At 41.6% G+C, this 14,012-nt stretch overlaps 1 protein-coding gene across 1 annotated transcript in view; it reads right to left on the bottom strand.

Annotated features, from left to right (window-relative positions):
- The window catches only part of LOC122814947 (aldo-keto reductase family 1 member C23-like protein), a 188,772-nt gene that overhangs the window by 14,890 nt on the left and 159,870 nt on the right, over window positions 1-14,012 (bottom strand). The window contains exon 4 of the mRNA XM_044087207.1: window positions 5,864-5,938. Coding sequence (XP_043943142.1) covers window positions 5,864-5,938 — 75 coding nt within the window. The remainder of the gene's footprint in view (window positions 1-5,863; window positions 5,939-14,012) is intronic.

The following is a 14,012-nucleotide window of genomic DNA, read 5'->3' as shown; positions in this document are numbered from 1 at the left end:
GCCTCTACTGTTTGATAGTATGCTGCTCTTGCACTTAGTGTATACGTGAAATAGATTGTGTGACTTATAGGTTCTTAAGTGTGTACTAGGCTAATGGCCCTGGAGCCTTTACAAGCCTAGCCCATTGAAGTGCCCTGGCATCATGCCGCCAGACGTTTGTTACCAGTGCCTCCATCAAGTAGAGCTACTTGAGTGATCCTGGGGTGAAAGCTACGTGCTCTGCTTGAGATGTATGGGAAGTCTATTCCAGAGCATGGGCAGTCTCTGGGTGAGGAACCTGTCCCTTCAGCATGTACTTGTTTCCTGGCATCTAGGGGCATCTAAAAAATACAAACAGCAGCTGGCAGTCAAGTGCAGCTACCCAAATGGGTAATTTGAGTGTCAGTAGCTGTAAACAAAGAATATGCACACAATGTACAATGAGGTTCAAAAGGCACTGCACTTCTGTGGAAATCCAAGTGGCAGCTGTAGCTCCCAGAATGATCAAGTCTATTGCAGACAATGCAGGAAAAGTTGTTGCAACACTTTTGTGGTAGCACAGAATGGAAACTAACGCTTTCTGCATCTTTCTCCTTCAAAGAAATATGACCATTCCCAGCTTATCTGCACCAGTTCATAAAGTTTGAGGATACTTTATTGTTTTTCTACTTTGTCACTAATGTGACTGTTCATTTTGTGGATGTACAAAAGGTCCATCAGAGTTGGATCCGAGAATGACTTGTTAGGCATAGATCACCTCTCATTTACCTAAACATAATGATGCATTTTCTTTCTCAACGTTGTCATCCGGGTTATGTGGGTCCAACAATAAAAATTGGTGTGGAGCCCATGCCAGCAAGAATCTGGGCACAGATAATGCCACATAAAAGAGAATGATCATTTCCTCCAGAGTCCCTTGGGTAGGCTGATGTTTCCAACAGGTCTTTCAAAGTCCCATTGCCATTTCTACACAGACCCTCATTGTTCACTGAAGAGTTCACTTCCTGGACTTAATAGGTGGTGAAATGGTGAGGTAAAGAGAATAATGCAGCACCCAGGGCTATGAAAAATCCACCCATTGCACGCCACCATGGTCTTCACCCTCTACCTCCAAAATTACTAATGAAGACCACCACCAGTAGACTGCCAACATCAAAACAGCTGACCAGCAGCGCAGACTCTGAACTTTTTAAACTCTTTTCAGTGGTGGTGATAACACTGCTAAGGTAACCGGATACCATAAGAGACTGGATAAATGTCAAGAAGCACATACAGAAAAAAAAAGCAGAAAGAATCAAGTGCAAACATGTTCTACCATGTATAAAGACTGATGCAGAAGAATAACAGGTCTGTTTAGAAAATTTAGTAAATGTAGCAAGTGGTATTAATGACCATGTGATTTTAGTTTTTGATTTTCTACAGGTCTGTTTCATCTACTTCTGGTGCAGTTATGGTATTGCAGATTATAAGTTTTGGATCTGGCTCAAGTCTGTGTTATTGAACTTTACAAATGTTCTACCAGGCACCATATCAATGGCTGTTGCACTCAGTGCAAAAATAGGGTGTCCACATTCTATCATACACTGTTAAGGTTGGTGTTCCATAATGGCCTCTTAAAAGGTTGAGACCTGTGGCCCTGTCACTATACTCTGTATCCTACAGACTACTAAGAGGTGACCTGTGTCTGGAATAAAAGGCATCCTCAGACCCATTACTGAAGGATTTACTGCACATCAGCAATTTCAATGGCACCAGAAAAACTCAGTACAGAGATCTAAACCTTTTCTGCATCAAAATAATGGTTTGGAGGAACAGGTATATTTTGCAGAGGATACTGCTGCTATGGAAAAGGCACCCCCATCCACATAAATCAAAGTTCATCCCTGTCTATTTTCAACCGTAAATTAGATCTATTGAAGGGAAACTGAAAATTCACCTTAGGACTACCTCCTCTATTACTAATGGACAGATGCAACCCCTAAATGCTTTATGCCATGTGTGGGTCCCCTCAAATTATCTATGGTGTGATCTCAGTTCTCATTAGGGGTAATACATAACTGCCAACCATGGGATGGGTAAGGTCTAAATATAACCAAATGGGACAGGTTGTTTTAAGCACAAAATAGGACATTGGTTAGGTTTAAAATGGCCCACAAGGGCAGCTAGCCTAGTGCTTCCCCATGAACCAATAAGAGGGTAGCAGTTCAGCAGCCACCAAAATTAACACTCATGTATTTAATAAGTACAGTCTGCTACGAATTTGCTCAAACACTAAAACAAAAAACTCTTTCCTCAACAATCTGCAAGCTTTGCATACCTTTTAAAACAAGTGACAGCATGTAATTGAACAATTTCTAGGTTCAAGGTAATCTTTACTCCTGAAATGTACAGTTTGCAAGAGATGTATATTCACGATGCTTCTGGAGGCATAACTCTTGCATACAAACATTCGTAACAATCTGGTTATCAGAAACACATACACCCACCAGAAAGACTATGCTGAGGCAATTCAATCTTTCCAAACCCCAAGGACCTCTCATATATTCTACCAGCAAAAATGACACTCAGCAAACCCAAAAGCCACACCCAGTGGAGCCTCAACTACTAAGCCCATAATGCAACCCAATACACTACCCAGGACTCTAGTCCTAGGGGGACTCCATTGTACAACATACCAATACCCTACTCACCAGGCAGAACAAGGAGAAAATAACTGTCAGTTGCCCATCAGGGGCCAGGATCCACTAAGTTATGCATGTATTAAAGTCACTGCACCACAGGTACCAGTATTGTCTCTTTTGGCTTTTCCCGGTTAGGGGTTGTCACAGTGGAACTCCGGTCCGCTAATGATTGGCAGTAGAATTTTACATGCAGAGTTGTCAGCCCTGACACACAACCTTTAACAAAGGTCCACCCATTACCAGTCTGAATGGTGTAAATGACTAGAGACACATCTCTCTGGACTGCATGAATAGAGACATTACAGAACTTACTTCAACAAGGATGATGCCACCATATGGACAGAAAATGGATTTTAATAATTGGCTTGGTTTTTGGTGTCATTCTAGGGGAGCACAATTTTTGTCAGCATGGGAGGGCATGGTTAAACTGGCAATGCCAAATTGGAAAACCTTCCAACATAGCAAAATCTCTCCAAGAAAGTCTAAAGGTGTTGCTGCTCAATGCCAGGAGTCTAAACAAGCAGCTCCACTACCTCCAAGCTCTCCTCACCTTTGAGGATGCAGACATCTGTGCAGTAACCAGGGCATGGTTAAAAGCTGCAGAGTACCCTGGCTGTACAAGGCTAGTGTCTTCTACATATTTAGACCAGCAACTGCACAGACAGGGACTAAATGTGAAGGCATCTTGATCAATAACAAGCATACCTCTAGGTTGGTTAAACAGGATGACCTTCTGAAGTTTCTCCACATTCAGATTACCATACACAAAGTTCCATTCCACGTTTTAGCAAGCTATAGTATGTCCCATAGCTCATACTTAGACCTACTGGAAACATGCACCATTCAAACAAATACCATATTCATGGGGCATTTTAATTATCCCTCTAAAAACTGGGAGTTCTACTCCACTCCAAAGGTGCAGGTGCATATTCATACACTTAGTAAACACAAACACCTTGGACCTGTTAGTGCATACACCTACTAGAGGTACTAACATTGGACCTGGTACGTGGTATTCACAAATGTTGGAGAACACTGATCCTACCGAGTGGCATGCCCTCTCTGGTAAGGTAAAAATCACAAAGCCATCTCCTTTGAAATAAGGAATCCATTCCGTAACCCAGTAAACCCTGCAACAGTCTGAAACTACTCGAAATTAAATTACCTTTTATTAAATTATATCCTCCAAATCCAGACAACACAGCAACCTATGCAGAATTACTTACAGAAGCTCTGTACCACCATGTCAATGATCGTATAGAAGCTGCTATATTTACCAGAAGCAAGCCCAAAACTTACTCTAAAACCAAAGAACCCTGGGGGAATCCAAAATTAAACAGACTATATAACAAAAGAAAACAGTTATAGCTAAATTAGGAAGTGTAACATCAAAAAGGAAATTCTCAAACTGAATAGACACAAGAGGATTTAAGTCCGACAAAGCAATTATTTAACTAGGCATAGTTTAAGATTTTTTCAGAGTGCAAATCCAAAATCAGACTCCCACGTATAATACAGCTTTGCATCATGCTGACCTAATTTAGGCATTAGTGCTTTTTAGTACTGCATACGTATCAGGCAATCAGGGTTCACAGATGGTAATCACTGAAAATCAATGCAAAGCAACTTATTTGGATTTTTACCTCTCAGTGTATATCAACATTTGAAATTCATGCAGTCTATTTCTGGACCACAAAACAATGTAGGATAACTTGTAAAAAAAACAAAGCTTCTGCCCCTATTATGAGTTTTCTACCTAGTCTTCCATTCCATTGAATCTAGTATTTACTATCCCTGCATTAAGCCCCAGTTAGTCCACTTTCTCACTGTACATTTACTTACTGGCCTTCCACCTAACCTGTCTCCATCTTTTTAATTTCGTCAATGACCCTTACCACTTCCTCATTCATGGGGGTTCAGGGCTTTTCTGTCTCCTATTAACAGATTTGTTTTGCAACTATCAACAGTAGCATTATTTGACCCTGGACGAGTTCCTGATGTGCCTTTAAGCCAGTTCAGTAACATCATTTTTTTTTTTTTGTTGATGTAGTTTGTTGCTGTACTATGTGGACAATCAGACATTTAAAGATGAGCTTCAGGATTTGAAAGTCTTAAAGACCAAAACACATGTAACGATCACAAAGGGGACTGGGAAAATCTCCAATTAACATCAGTTTGTGGGAACCTACGATATTTTTGGGGGTGTATAAACATTTCCTCAAATATACATAATTTTCGTGATTAAGTTGCATACCTGGGTCCACCACATATATCTTTCCAGTCTAATTATTTGCACACCCAAAATCTGACTCCAGCCCTCTTACTTTGTGCATTGGGTTCATTCTAAGATCCATTCTCCCTTTGTATGTTCTAGTAATAAGACAAGACCTTTCCTTTCTGCAGATTGCGTATCCATTACTTGATGTAGGCACAATGAACAGATTCCAAATCCCCCATTGTGCACATCTCTTGCTGCCTACCTCCAATCCTGCATATACAAGTTATCTCCTTTATTCAACAAAGTACATTTTGAGGTAAAGATAGCATCCCAGGCCAAGAACAACCATGACATCACCTTTACCAATCTGAAACCTCAAAAGCAGCACACAACAGTATGCCAAACTGTTGGTAAATGCAGCCATACCACAGAACTGGGAGATACAGCAAAACACCTGGCTGATAAATTCAAACTTAAGACACTCCTGTTAAAAAAAAAAAAAAAAAAAAAAGATGCCTTACATTTTTCATGGTTTTATTCCAGCAGTAAGCAGACAAAAGCTACCACAGTGCATAAAGGTCAGATCTAAATGATCTGAGAAACCAGGCAGCACTGGAAAACTGTGTAATACAAATAAAAAAAGACACTAGAGCCTTGGCTAAAACTTCCTTGAGGAGCTCATTCAAAATTTCCAAAAATCATGAAACCCAGGAGTGTTTCAAAGCAACAAGCCATTATGTGATGAATAAAGGCTTGCTGCTTTAGAACACTACCTAGGTTTCATGATTTTTGGAAATTATTGTGACTGAGCTCGTCAACAAAGTTTTAAGAACACTAGTTTCTCTATTTTTTTCAACACTTATGGTGGTGAGGTTGAACTAGTGAGATTCCTTTACTTGTTATTTTTTTTTGTGCATAACACACACACATACACACAAATAAAACTGAAAACCAAACATCGGAATCCTCATTTTTAATCACCTACCTCCCATGTGGCTAAAAGATCCACATTGTCATACAATTCTCCAGACTCATTTTTAGGGTATAAATCATCACCAGGCTATGTAAAAAAGAAACAAGATATTAATAAATTAATCAAATAAATAAGATAAATTGTGCAACATTTGCATAAAAATAAATTGTTTTATTTTCTTTCTTGAACAAAACTTCTTAAATGTGAACTTCTATTGAATGGGTCACTTTAGATACTTCAAACAGATTTTCATAGGTAAGTACTAGGCTATCGGTCCAAGGGCCTAAGTAAGCCTAGCCAACAAGGTTCCCTGGCTTACACCACCCAAGAAAGTTATTTTCCTGCACCCCTGTCAAGCAGAGCCACAGAGGTGATCCCCAGGGTGTATTTCCTATTTCCCCATCCACTTAAAAGATTTTTTCTTTAAAAAAAAAAAAAAGTGCTAATGAGCAACTTTGTTTGACATAGCTGGGTAGCTTGTTCCAGAGTATGGGAAGCCTCTGGGACAGGAATCTATCCCTCTAGTATGTCCTGTTTATTGTGGTGACAAGGTTTAGGTCCCTAGAGCATGCAGCTCGGAGGAATTGGAATTTCTTTAGGAGTAGCCTGTCCAACAGCTCTGGGTTTGACATAGCTTTATATATTTGGCAGAGATCACCTCAGAATAGGCTATATGCTACAGAGTAAAGCTGGAGTTTTTTTCAGATGGTCAGTGTAGGTCATCTGTTTGAGGCCAATAATCCTCTGAGGTACTTCTGTGGCCTTTCCAGCTGCTGCAGAGGTCTTGTGGGGTACATTCCAAAAGGGGTGTTGTACCCTATAATGGGTACAAGTGTCAAGTAGAGGGGAACAATGACCTTTTTTCCTAGACAAGAACCCTTTTGTGATGGTGTGCTCTGCAGAAGGATTTCCTGACTACTGTGGTGATGTGATTATCAAAGGAGAGACTACTGTCCACCTGGGTCCCTAGGTCTCTATCACACATTCGGCATTAAGTAGACTGACGCCTATGTGGTAGTTCATGGGTACAGAGTTTTTACCAAAGGGGATGACAATGCACTTTTTGGCATTGAGCTAGAGGCCACAGCTCTGACACCAGTCATCTGTCTCAGTGAGGCCCTTCTGTAGGATGTCCACATCATTTGGGGACTCAACTATGGCTCCTAGTTTGCAGTCATCTGTGAACTTCATTAGTCAAAGGCCTTCTGTGTTGGCCAGTACTTCAAAAAAGTAGATACCAAACAGGAGAGGTCCCATGACTGAACCCTGTGGTACTCCACTTGTCACTGGTTTGAAGTCAGATTTGGAGTCTGCAACTTTTACAGTGTGGGTTCTATCAGTGAGCCAATTGGCAACCAGTCTTGTGATGTACAGATTTCCACCTAGTTTAGTGAGTTTGGCTATAATTCCAGAATGGGGGATGCATCGAAACCCTTGGCAAGGTCAAGATAGGCTATGTGAACCACCTTACCCTAGTCTACAGCTTTGGTGACTGCCTCAAAGTCGATCAGGTTCAGGAGGCATGATCTGCCCTTCACAAACCCAAACTGGGTGGGGTCCAGAGTTTGGAGGTTACCAATGTCTGTTTAGGAGTTCTAGGATGATACGCTCCATGGCCTTACAGACCAGGCTCATCAGGCTAATACGGCGATAGTTCCCAAGATCAGTGGTGGCTCCCCTTTGTGGAGTGGGATAACTGTTGCTGTGCATCATTCAGTGGGCACAAAGCCTGATGTGAGACTGATTGAACATGGTGCTTAGGTTGGAAGCCAGTTCATTCTGAAGTTCATGTAAAACACAGCCTGGGATGTTGTCCAGTCCCGTGGATGCTGTGTTTTTGGCTTTAGAGAGTGCAGCTTTTATCTGTGTAGTTGTGATTACAGGGACTGCATTCTTCCTGTATAGATATGGACCCTTTAGGGGGCGAGAGGGGGGTAAAGTTAGCAATGAACCCTTCTGCCAGGACGTTGGGAATATCAGTTAGTTCTGTAATTTTTGTGCCATTGTGCTGCAACTCAGAGCAGATCTGGGTGTTGCCATTGAGATTCTTGACATAGCTATAGAATGCTTTGTGGTTGTCCCTAGAATCAGTGGTGATTGTTTTCGTAGCTAGCTTTGGAGGATCTTATAAGGGATCTCAGCTTCTTAGAGGCTGGCCAGGGAACTCCTCCACTCATGGGATTTTACTCTTTTGCAACAGTTTCTTCCTTCTGCTGTAGAGTTTATGGCAAGGGACCACTAGATTGGCTTCCTTTTTTGGAGGATAGCATCTTGGTTCTGTTTGGGATAGCATGATCCATGCACTTGTGTAAGTGCTTATAGAGTGCATCTGTGTAGGATTCAGTAGTAACTGTATTGTCCATCTGCATGGGCGTCATGAAGTTCACCACTTCTGTCTTAAGTATGAAGTTAGCTTTGGAGAAATTTTTTACCGTGATTTCCTTAAAGGGGGGGGGGGGGCTATCTAGGTTGGATCTTACCAATGAGGAGTTGACTTCATCTGCGAAACACCGGTCACTCATGTTGGTAATGACTAGGTCTAGGATAATGTTGCCCCTGGTGGGAGGTGTGGATAAGTTGATCCAGGGCATTGGAATTTATGAATTCCAGAAAGTGTTTAGTGAAGGAGTTGGTACATTTAGTTTTCCCAGTTAATGGTGGGGTAGTTGAAATCGCCCATTAAGGTGTTAGGTTGAACCCTAATATTTTCCAGTATATCAAGAAAAGAGGAGTGGGAATCCTGGGGTATGGTGGGGGATCTGTAGCAAGCTGCAATTTGGATTGCAGTTTTGGCCCAGACTTAGTTGTACTTGGATAACCTCGGATGCATTATGTTGAGCAACTAGCCTGGAGGTGTGGATATCCTTAATGAATATGGACACACCTCTGCTTAGGTGGCCGACAAGTGTGGTATGAATTATTGCCTGTTAATGCAGGGGTGCTCTCTGGAGCCTTGAACCAGGTCTCAGTCACTGCACAGATATCCATGTTCTCCATTTTAAGGAGTGCCTCAAGGTGACTGAATTTTGAGATTTAGACTTCTAGCATTACCCTCAGTTTTTGCTTGTCTGTTCCTTTTACGGTGGTGAATTTGTCATTTGAACCTGGTCTAAAAAAGGCACTATAGGGAAAGCAAGAGCCTTAGCCAGTATCTGGAATCCCAGGGGTCACGGGTCCAGGTTATTTCTGGCAAAGCATCATGGTCTGTTGACCATGTCATCCCCAGGCAGAGAGATACTGGATCCCCTTAGAATGACACCAGAAGCTTAGCCAATTGTTGAATTCAATCATTTTGTCCTTGTACTGCAGTATTAATTGGGGCGATGGTAGGATGCTACTCAGGGCTAGGGTCATACCCGCCTGGGCTATAAGATCGGACAGCTCTTCCGTGTCTCTTCATGTAGGCAGGTCTCGGGTCATTCACACCAACATGGACAATGACAGAGTCATATTTGTACTTTTTGTGGAGTGACCCTAGTAAGTGTGCTATGTGGTGGGTCCTGGCAGACAGGCAGCTGACTGTAACCTTCTCCTTGTTTAGCCTGGTGAGTAGGACATCAGTGTGCCTGACTATAGAGTCACCTATGACTAGTGTGTTGGGTACGTTGTTTTGCCTTATGGGCTGTGGTCGAGTGGCATACCGAGTCTGTGGGTTATGTGTCATTTAGGTTATGTTGGGGGATGGATGGTGCTTGCTTTTCTGCTTTGGAGGTCTCTGTTGCTTGAGCAGATTATGGAGAGCTTCCGAAAATGTTTGTGTGTGGATTTGGTGGTGTAGGTTTAGTGGGACTGGGATGAGTGTGGTGCAGTAAGTGTTTACCTTCTCCTCTTGACTGTCAAGTTCAGTCTTGGTTGGAGAGCATTACCTCCAGTTTGGCTAGGTAAGTGCATCAATCACAGGTTGTGGTATTGGGTGGTAGGAGGAGAGGGTTGTCTGTATACATGAGGCAATTGCATTGCCCCAAGATGCCCAGATTATCAGATAGACAGGAGAGAACACTGGGAGCTGACCCTTGGACATGCCTGAATAAAAAACTACTTTCCTCTAGACAAGTGAAGAAAGTGAGTATAAGAGCTGTTTTTCTCTAAGCAAGTGAGGAAAGTTAAGTACAAAAACTTTTTTCCTCTAGGTAAAGAGGAAGGTTGAGTGCTGTAGTAATCTGTAGCTTATTTAGTGCTAACAACAAGTTCTGAACAAGTGCTGAGCACGAATAAGCAAATTCAAATGCTAAAATTAAGAATTTGTACCTGGATCTCATGGTAGATAAGATAGAATGCTTCTCTCCAACACAGAAAGGCTTGGGGGGCTCAGAAGCTTGCAAACAGTCCTGGATACAGCAAATCTGCATCTGGACTAGACTAGTTACAGGAAAGGCAGGAAACAAGCTTAGAATTTTTTTTTGTTTTGGAAAGTGGAAACGGAGAAAGGCGAAACAGAAGACGTGGCTTGCCCTTCATAAATGTTCTCTGTATTAGGTAGAGTGAGCTAGTGACAGACTGGGATAGAGCTGAACAGATGGGACTGATAGACCCAGGAGGAGTGTTCAAACACAACTTTTACAGGAGGGGCAGGCAATTCCAAAGCCACCAAGATTAATACCAAAACAAGAACAGGGAGGGTGGGTGAGAAACTAACTGCAGAGACAGAGGGAGACCACAGTATTCTATGAAACAATTAGACAGAAAAATGAAATACAGTACAATCTAACTGAAAGTTTGTACTTAACTCAGCTAGTAATGCAGTTGATTGTAGGTATGTAAGCAGAAGCCCCACAGCTGAGGTATTTAGCAGTAATAAATTCTAAGATGTGATTAAATTTTCTTCTGCAGCTCTAAGCCAAATATGATGAACACCTTCATCTCAGCAAAGCTTCAGCACTTCCCTCATTCAAAATCTGAAAAGCTAGCACTACCTAAACACTATCTAGCTCAGCAGGTGGGATTTGTACAATTTAACCCAGCAGGCATACCCAGTATACATTCAAGGGCTAAGTGTTTACTAAAGCTTTCAAACTGTTAACTGTCAAGGAACTGTGGGCTACTGGGCTGCAATTTACCAGTGTGCATTTTACTTACACAGTTATGTACAAAAAGCAGCACCTTTGTGGTGAGTTACATCCAGTGACTGTAGTATATCATCTCTAATTCTGCAGTCATTACACTCCAGCTTTAACCAGAGTTCACTGCTGTATGCATGTTTACACATTAAGGAAAGTCCATGTGTTTGAGATACTTAGAAAAATTGCAGATGTTCATATACAGAAATCAGAGCTGCAGGAAGTTCTGAAGAATGGTATTGCTGCTGCAGGCATATGTCAGTCTTCTGCTGCTGGGGCTTCCTCCTCCCCAGTGATTACAGCCATAAATTCAACTAAACAAGAAAGAAACCTACAAGATCTTTTAGCAAGATGTCACCAACAAATAGGTCTGAGGTGAGTTGCTCTCCACCCCCTCTCATGCTAACAGCAAAAAATGGGCATGTAGGAAACCTTGCCTTATCCTAGAAAAGAGGAAGTATTTAGAAGTGGAAGGGAAAACTACTCTAAATAACTCTCAAAAACTAACATTTAACCAGGAAGGTCTGACTGGACACAGTTTTCCAGCAGAGGCCCAGGGAGAAAAGCTCAAATAAAAAAGGAGTATACAAATGCAACATTCACAAAGAAAAGTTACAGAATACCAATTGTACATAGTGAGAAAAAGTAAAAAAAAAATAAATACAATTACAAAAGCAGCAAGTTCAAAGAATCATTAGTATAACAGTAGATAATATGCTGGAATCAGTTATGTCCAGTGTTAGCAGAGTAGACCCTCAATAGCTGAAGGAGTGAAGCAAAAGAGGCGAGTGTGAAGAGATTCTAAAGGGGAGGGGGCAGTTACAAAGTTTGCAGTGAAGCAAGAATGCTTTCAGTTCTTTTTTAAATTGGTGTTTAGCAGTAATAGATCATAACTCAGGGGGGGGGGGGCATTCCAGAGCTTGGCTGTACTTAATATAGTGACTGACCAGCTGTGTTTACTTTGGAAATTGCTAACAAAGCTTTATTACTTAAGTGAAGAGGATGTGTGGTACTGTAAGGTTGTACAAGATTCTGAAGAGCGGGGATCTTTTCAGGTTGGTGAATAAGTGTGAAGTGAGATAAACTGGCCTAAACTTGCTTAACTATAACCAACTTAAGTGTCCCGAGTGTTAAGCAATGGTGATCTCTGTAGTTGAGGCCTGTAGAAAATTTGGTTATTTTATTATAACAGATTTCTAATTTTGTGAAGTCACCCTTTTTTAGATTAGTAAAGATGGGAGAGGCATAAAGAAGAGTGGAAATTAGGTGAGTAGTTGCAAGGATGGCTTTAGTATAATTAGTTACATATGGTTTGTGTCAAAGACTGCCAAGTTTTTTATTAACTTTTTTGATGCTGTGGGCTATATGTAGGTCACATTTTAGTGAACAGTCAAGAGTTACACCTAGGAGCTTAGTATGAAGTGAAGGGGTGATGGTGAGGTTGTCAGATAATATAGAGAAAGGGGGGTGAGGGGTCAGGTGGTTTGCCAGGGGAAAATAGCATACATTTTGTTTTGTTCAGGTTTAGAATAAGTTGTGAGTCAGATAACCATTTTTCAACTTCAGAGAATGCTTCTTAGGTTAAGGACTGTAGGTGAAGAAAGTATGCTGCACAAATTAAGGTAGACTCGTCTGCATATTGGAAGAGGGAAGCTAGTCTGGTGGGCCATGAAAAGTTTGTTGGTGAAGAGGGTAAAGAAGAAGTGGTCCAAGGATGAATCCCTGTGGGACTTCAAGTTCACATAAGTAGAGATGTTCTGCCATAGTACAGCTCGTTTCCATCCTATAAGAAATGCCCTGAAACAGCTGACAGTGAAGCAACAAAGGTTGAATTCTGAGACTACGTAGAAGTTTGTAGTGAGAGACTACGTAAAATGCCTTAGACAGGTCAAGAAAAGTAGCGGACACAATAAGACCACTGTTCCTATAAGAACTGATAGTATCAGTAAAGGATTAAAAGGGCAGTAGAGGTGCTGTGATAGGGGCGAAAGCCACGTCAAGACTTGGAAATAAGGTTAAGATGAGAATTTGAGCATGGATACATCTTTCTTGAATTTTAGAGGAGGGGTGAACAAAATGGCGATGGGTCTAAACATGGAAATTTCTGTTGAGTTTCCCCCCTTTGTGTAGGGAGATTATGTGGGAAATTTTCCAGATTGATGGGATTTGTTGTTCAGTTATATATCTATTAGAATACAGACAGGGTATGCAATGGCATCTGCGGCTATTTTTAGGAATTCCCTGGGAAGTTAATCAGCTGCAAGAGAGGTAGGTTTAAGTTTTAACAGGTGTTTTTTTATAACAATTGAGTCACCACAAACGAAAAAATAGAATACAACCAGCCACAGAATCCAACACTAATTTATTGCACAAGTAGTATCTGACGTCTCTGCTTGAAAAAGCCTTCAAGGAGTAAAGAACATCATAAAAAAGAAAGTACAGTTTTGTACCTACCATAAATGTAGATGTTCGAAGATCCACATTGCTGCAGTCATAACTTGTGGGTAGTCCGCTGTCCTCGGTCGGCCCGAATACCAAAGTATTAGGCTGGCGTCGATCATGGGCGCTCAGATCTGACGTCAGTGCGTCATGGTATTAAAGCACATGACCGACGTCATATCCTCAGTCTTTTCTTGCCCCAGATGTCAGAAAGCCCTAAAAAGAAAGGCCACAGCCAAAAATAGAAAAACCTCCAAAATCCATGTACAAATAACCTCTACCACCCAAACCATACAACCACTCCAAACTACAGAGGGGAAGGAGGGAGGGTAAATTGGACTGCAGCAATGTGGATCTTCGAACATCTACATTTATGGTAGGTACAAAACTGTACTATGTTCTTCATCTCACATTGCTGCAGTCATAACTTGTGGGTAGAATCCCAAAGCAAAGGTAAAGGGAGGCTGGCAAAATCATAAAGCATTGGGATCTGCTAACATGCCCTGTAAGACTGCAGTGGCAAATCCAGCCCTAGATTTGGAATAAAGAGGGAGATGGTAATGCTTAGAAAAAGTGTGCACTGAACTCCAAGTAGCTGCCTCCAAAATATCTTTAGTAGCTACACCCCTTAAAAAAGCAGTAGAAGTGGCAGTAGCCCTAGTGGA

This window comes from Protopterus annectens, chromosome 11.part0 (genome assembly GCF_019279795.1).
Source record: "Protopterus annectens isolate FY-2018-M chromosome 11.part0, PAN1.0, whole genome shotgun sequence".
Taxonomy (NCBI): Eukaryota; Metazoa; Chordata; order Ceratodontiformes; family Protopteridae; genus Protopterus; species Protopterus annectens.
Note: the sequence above shows the minus strand (reverse complement) of the source record. Positions and strands in the feature narration are given on the sequence as shown.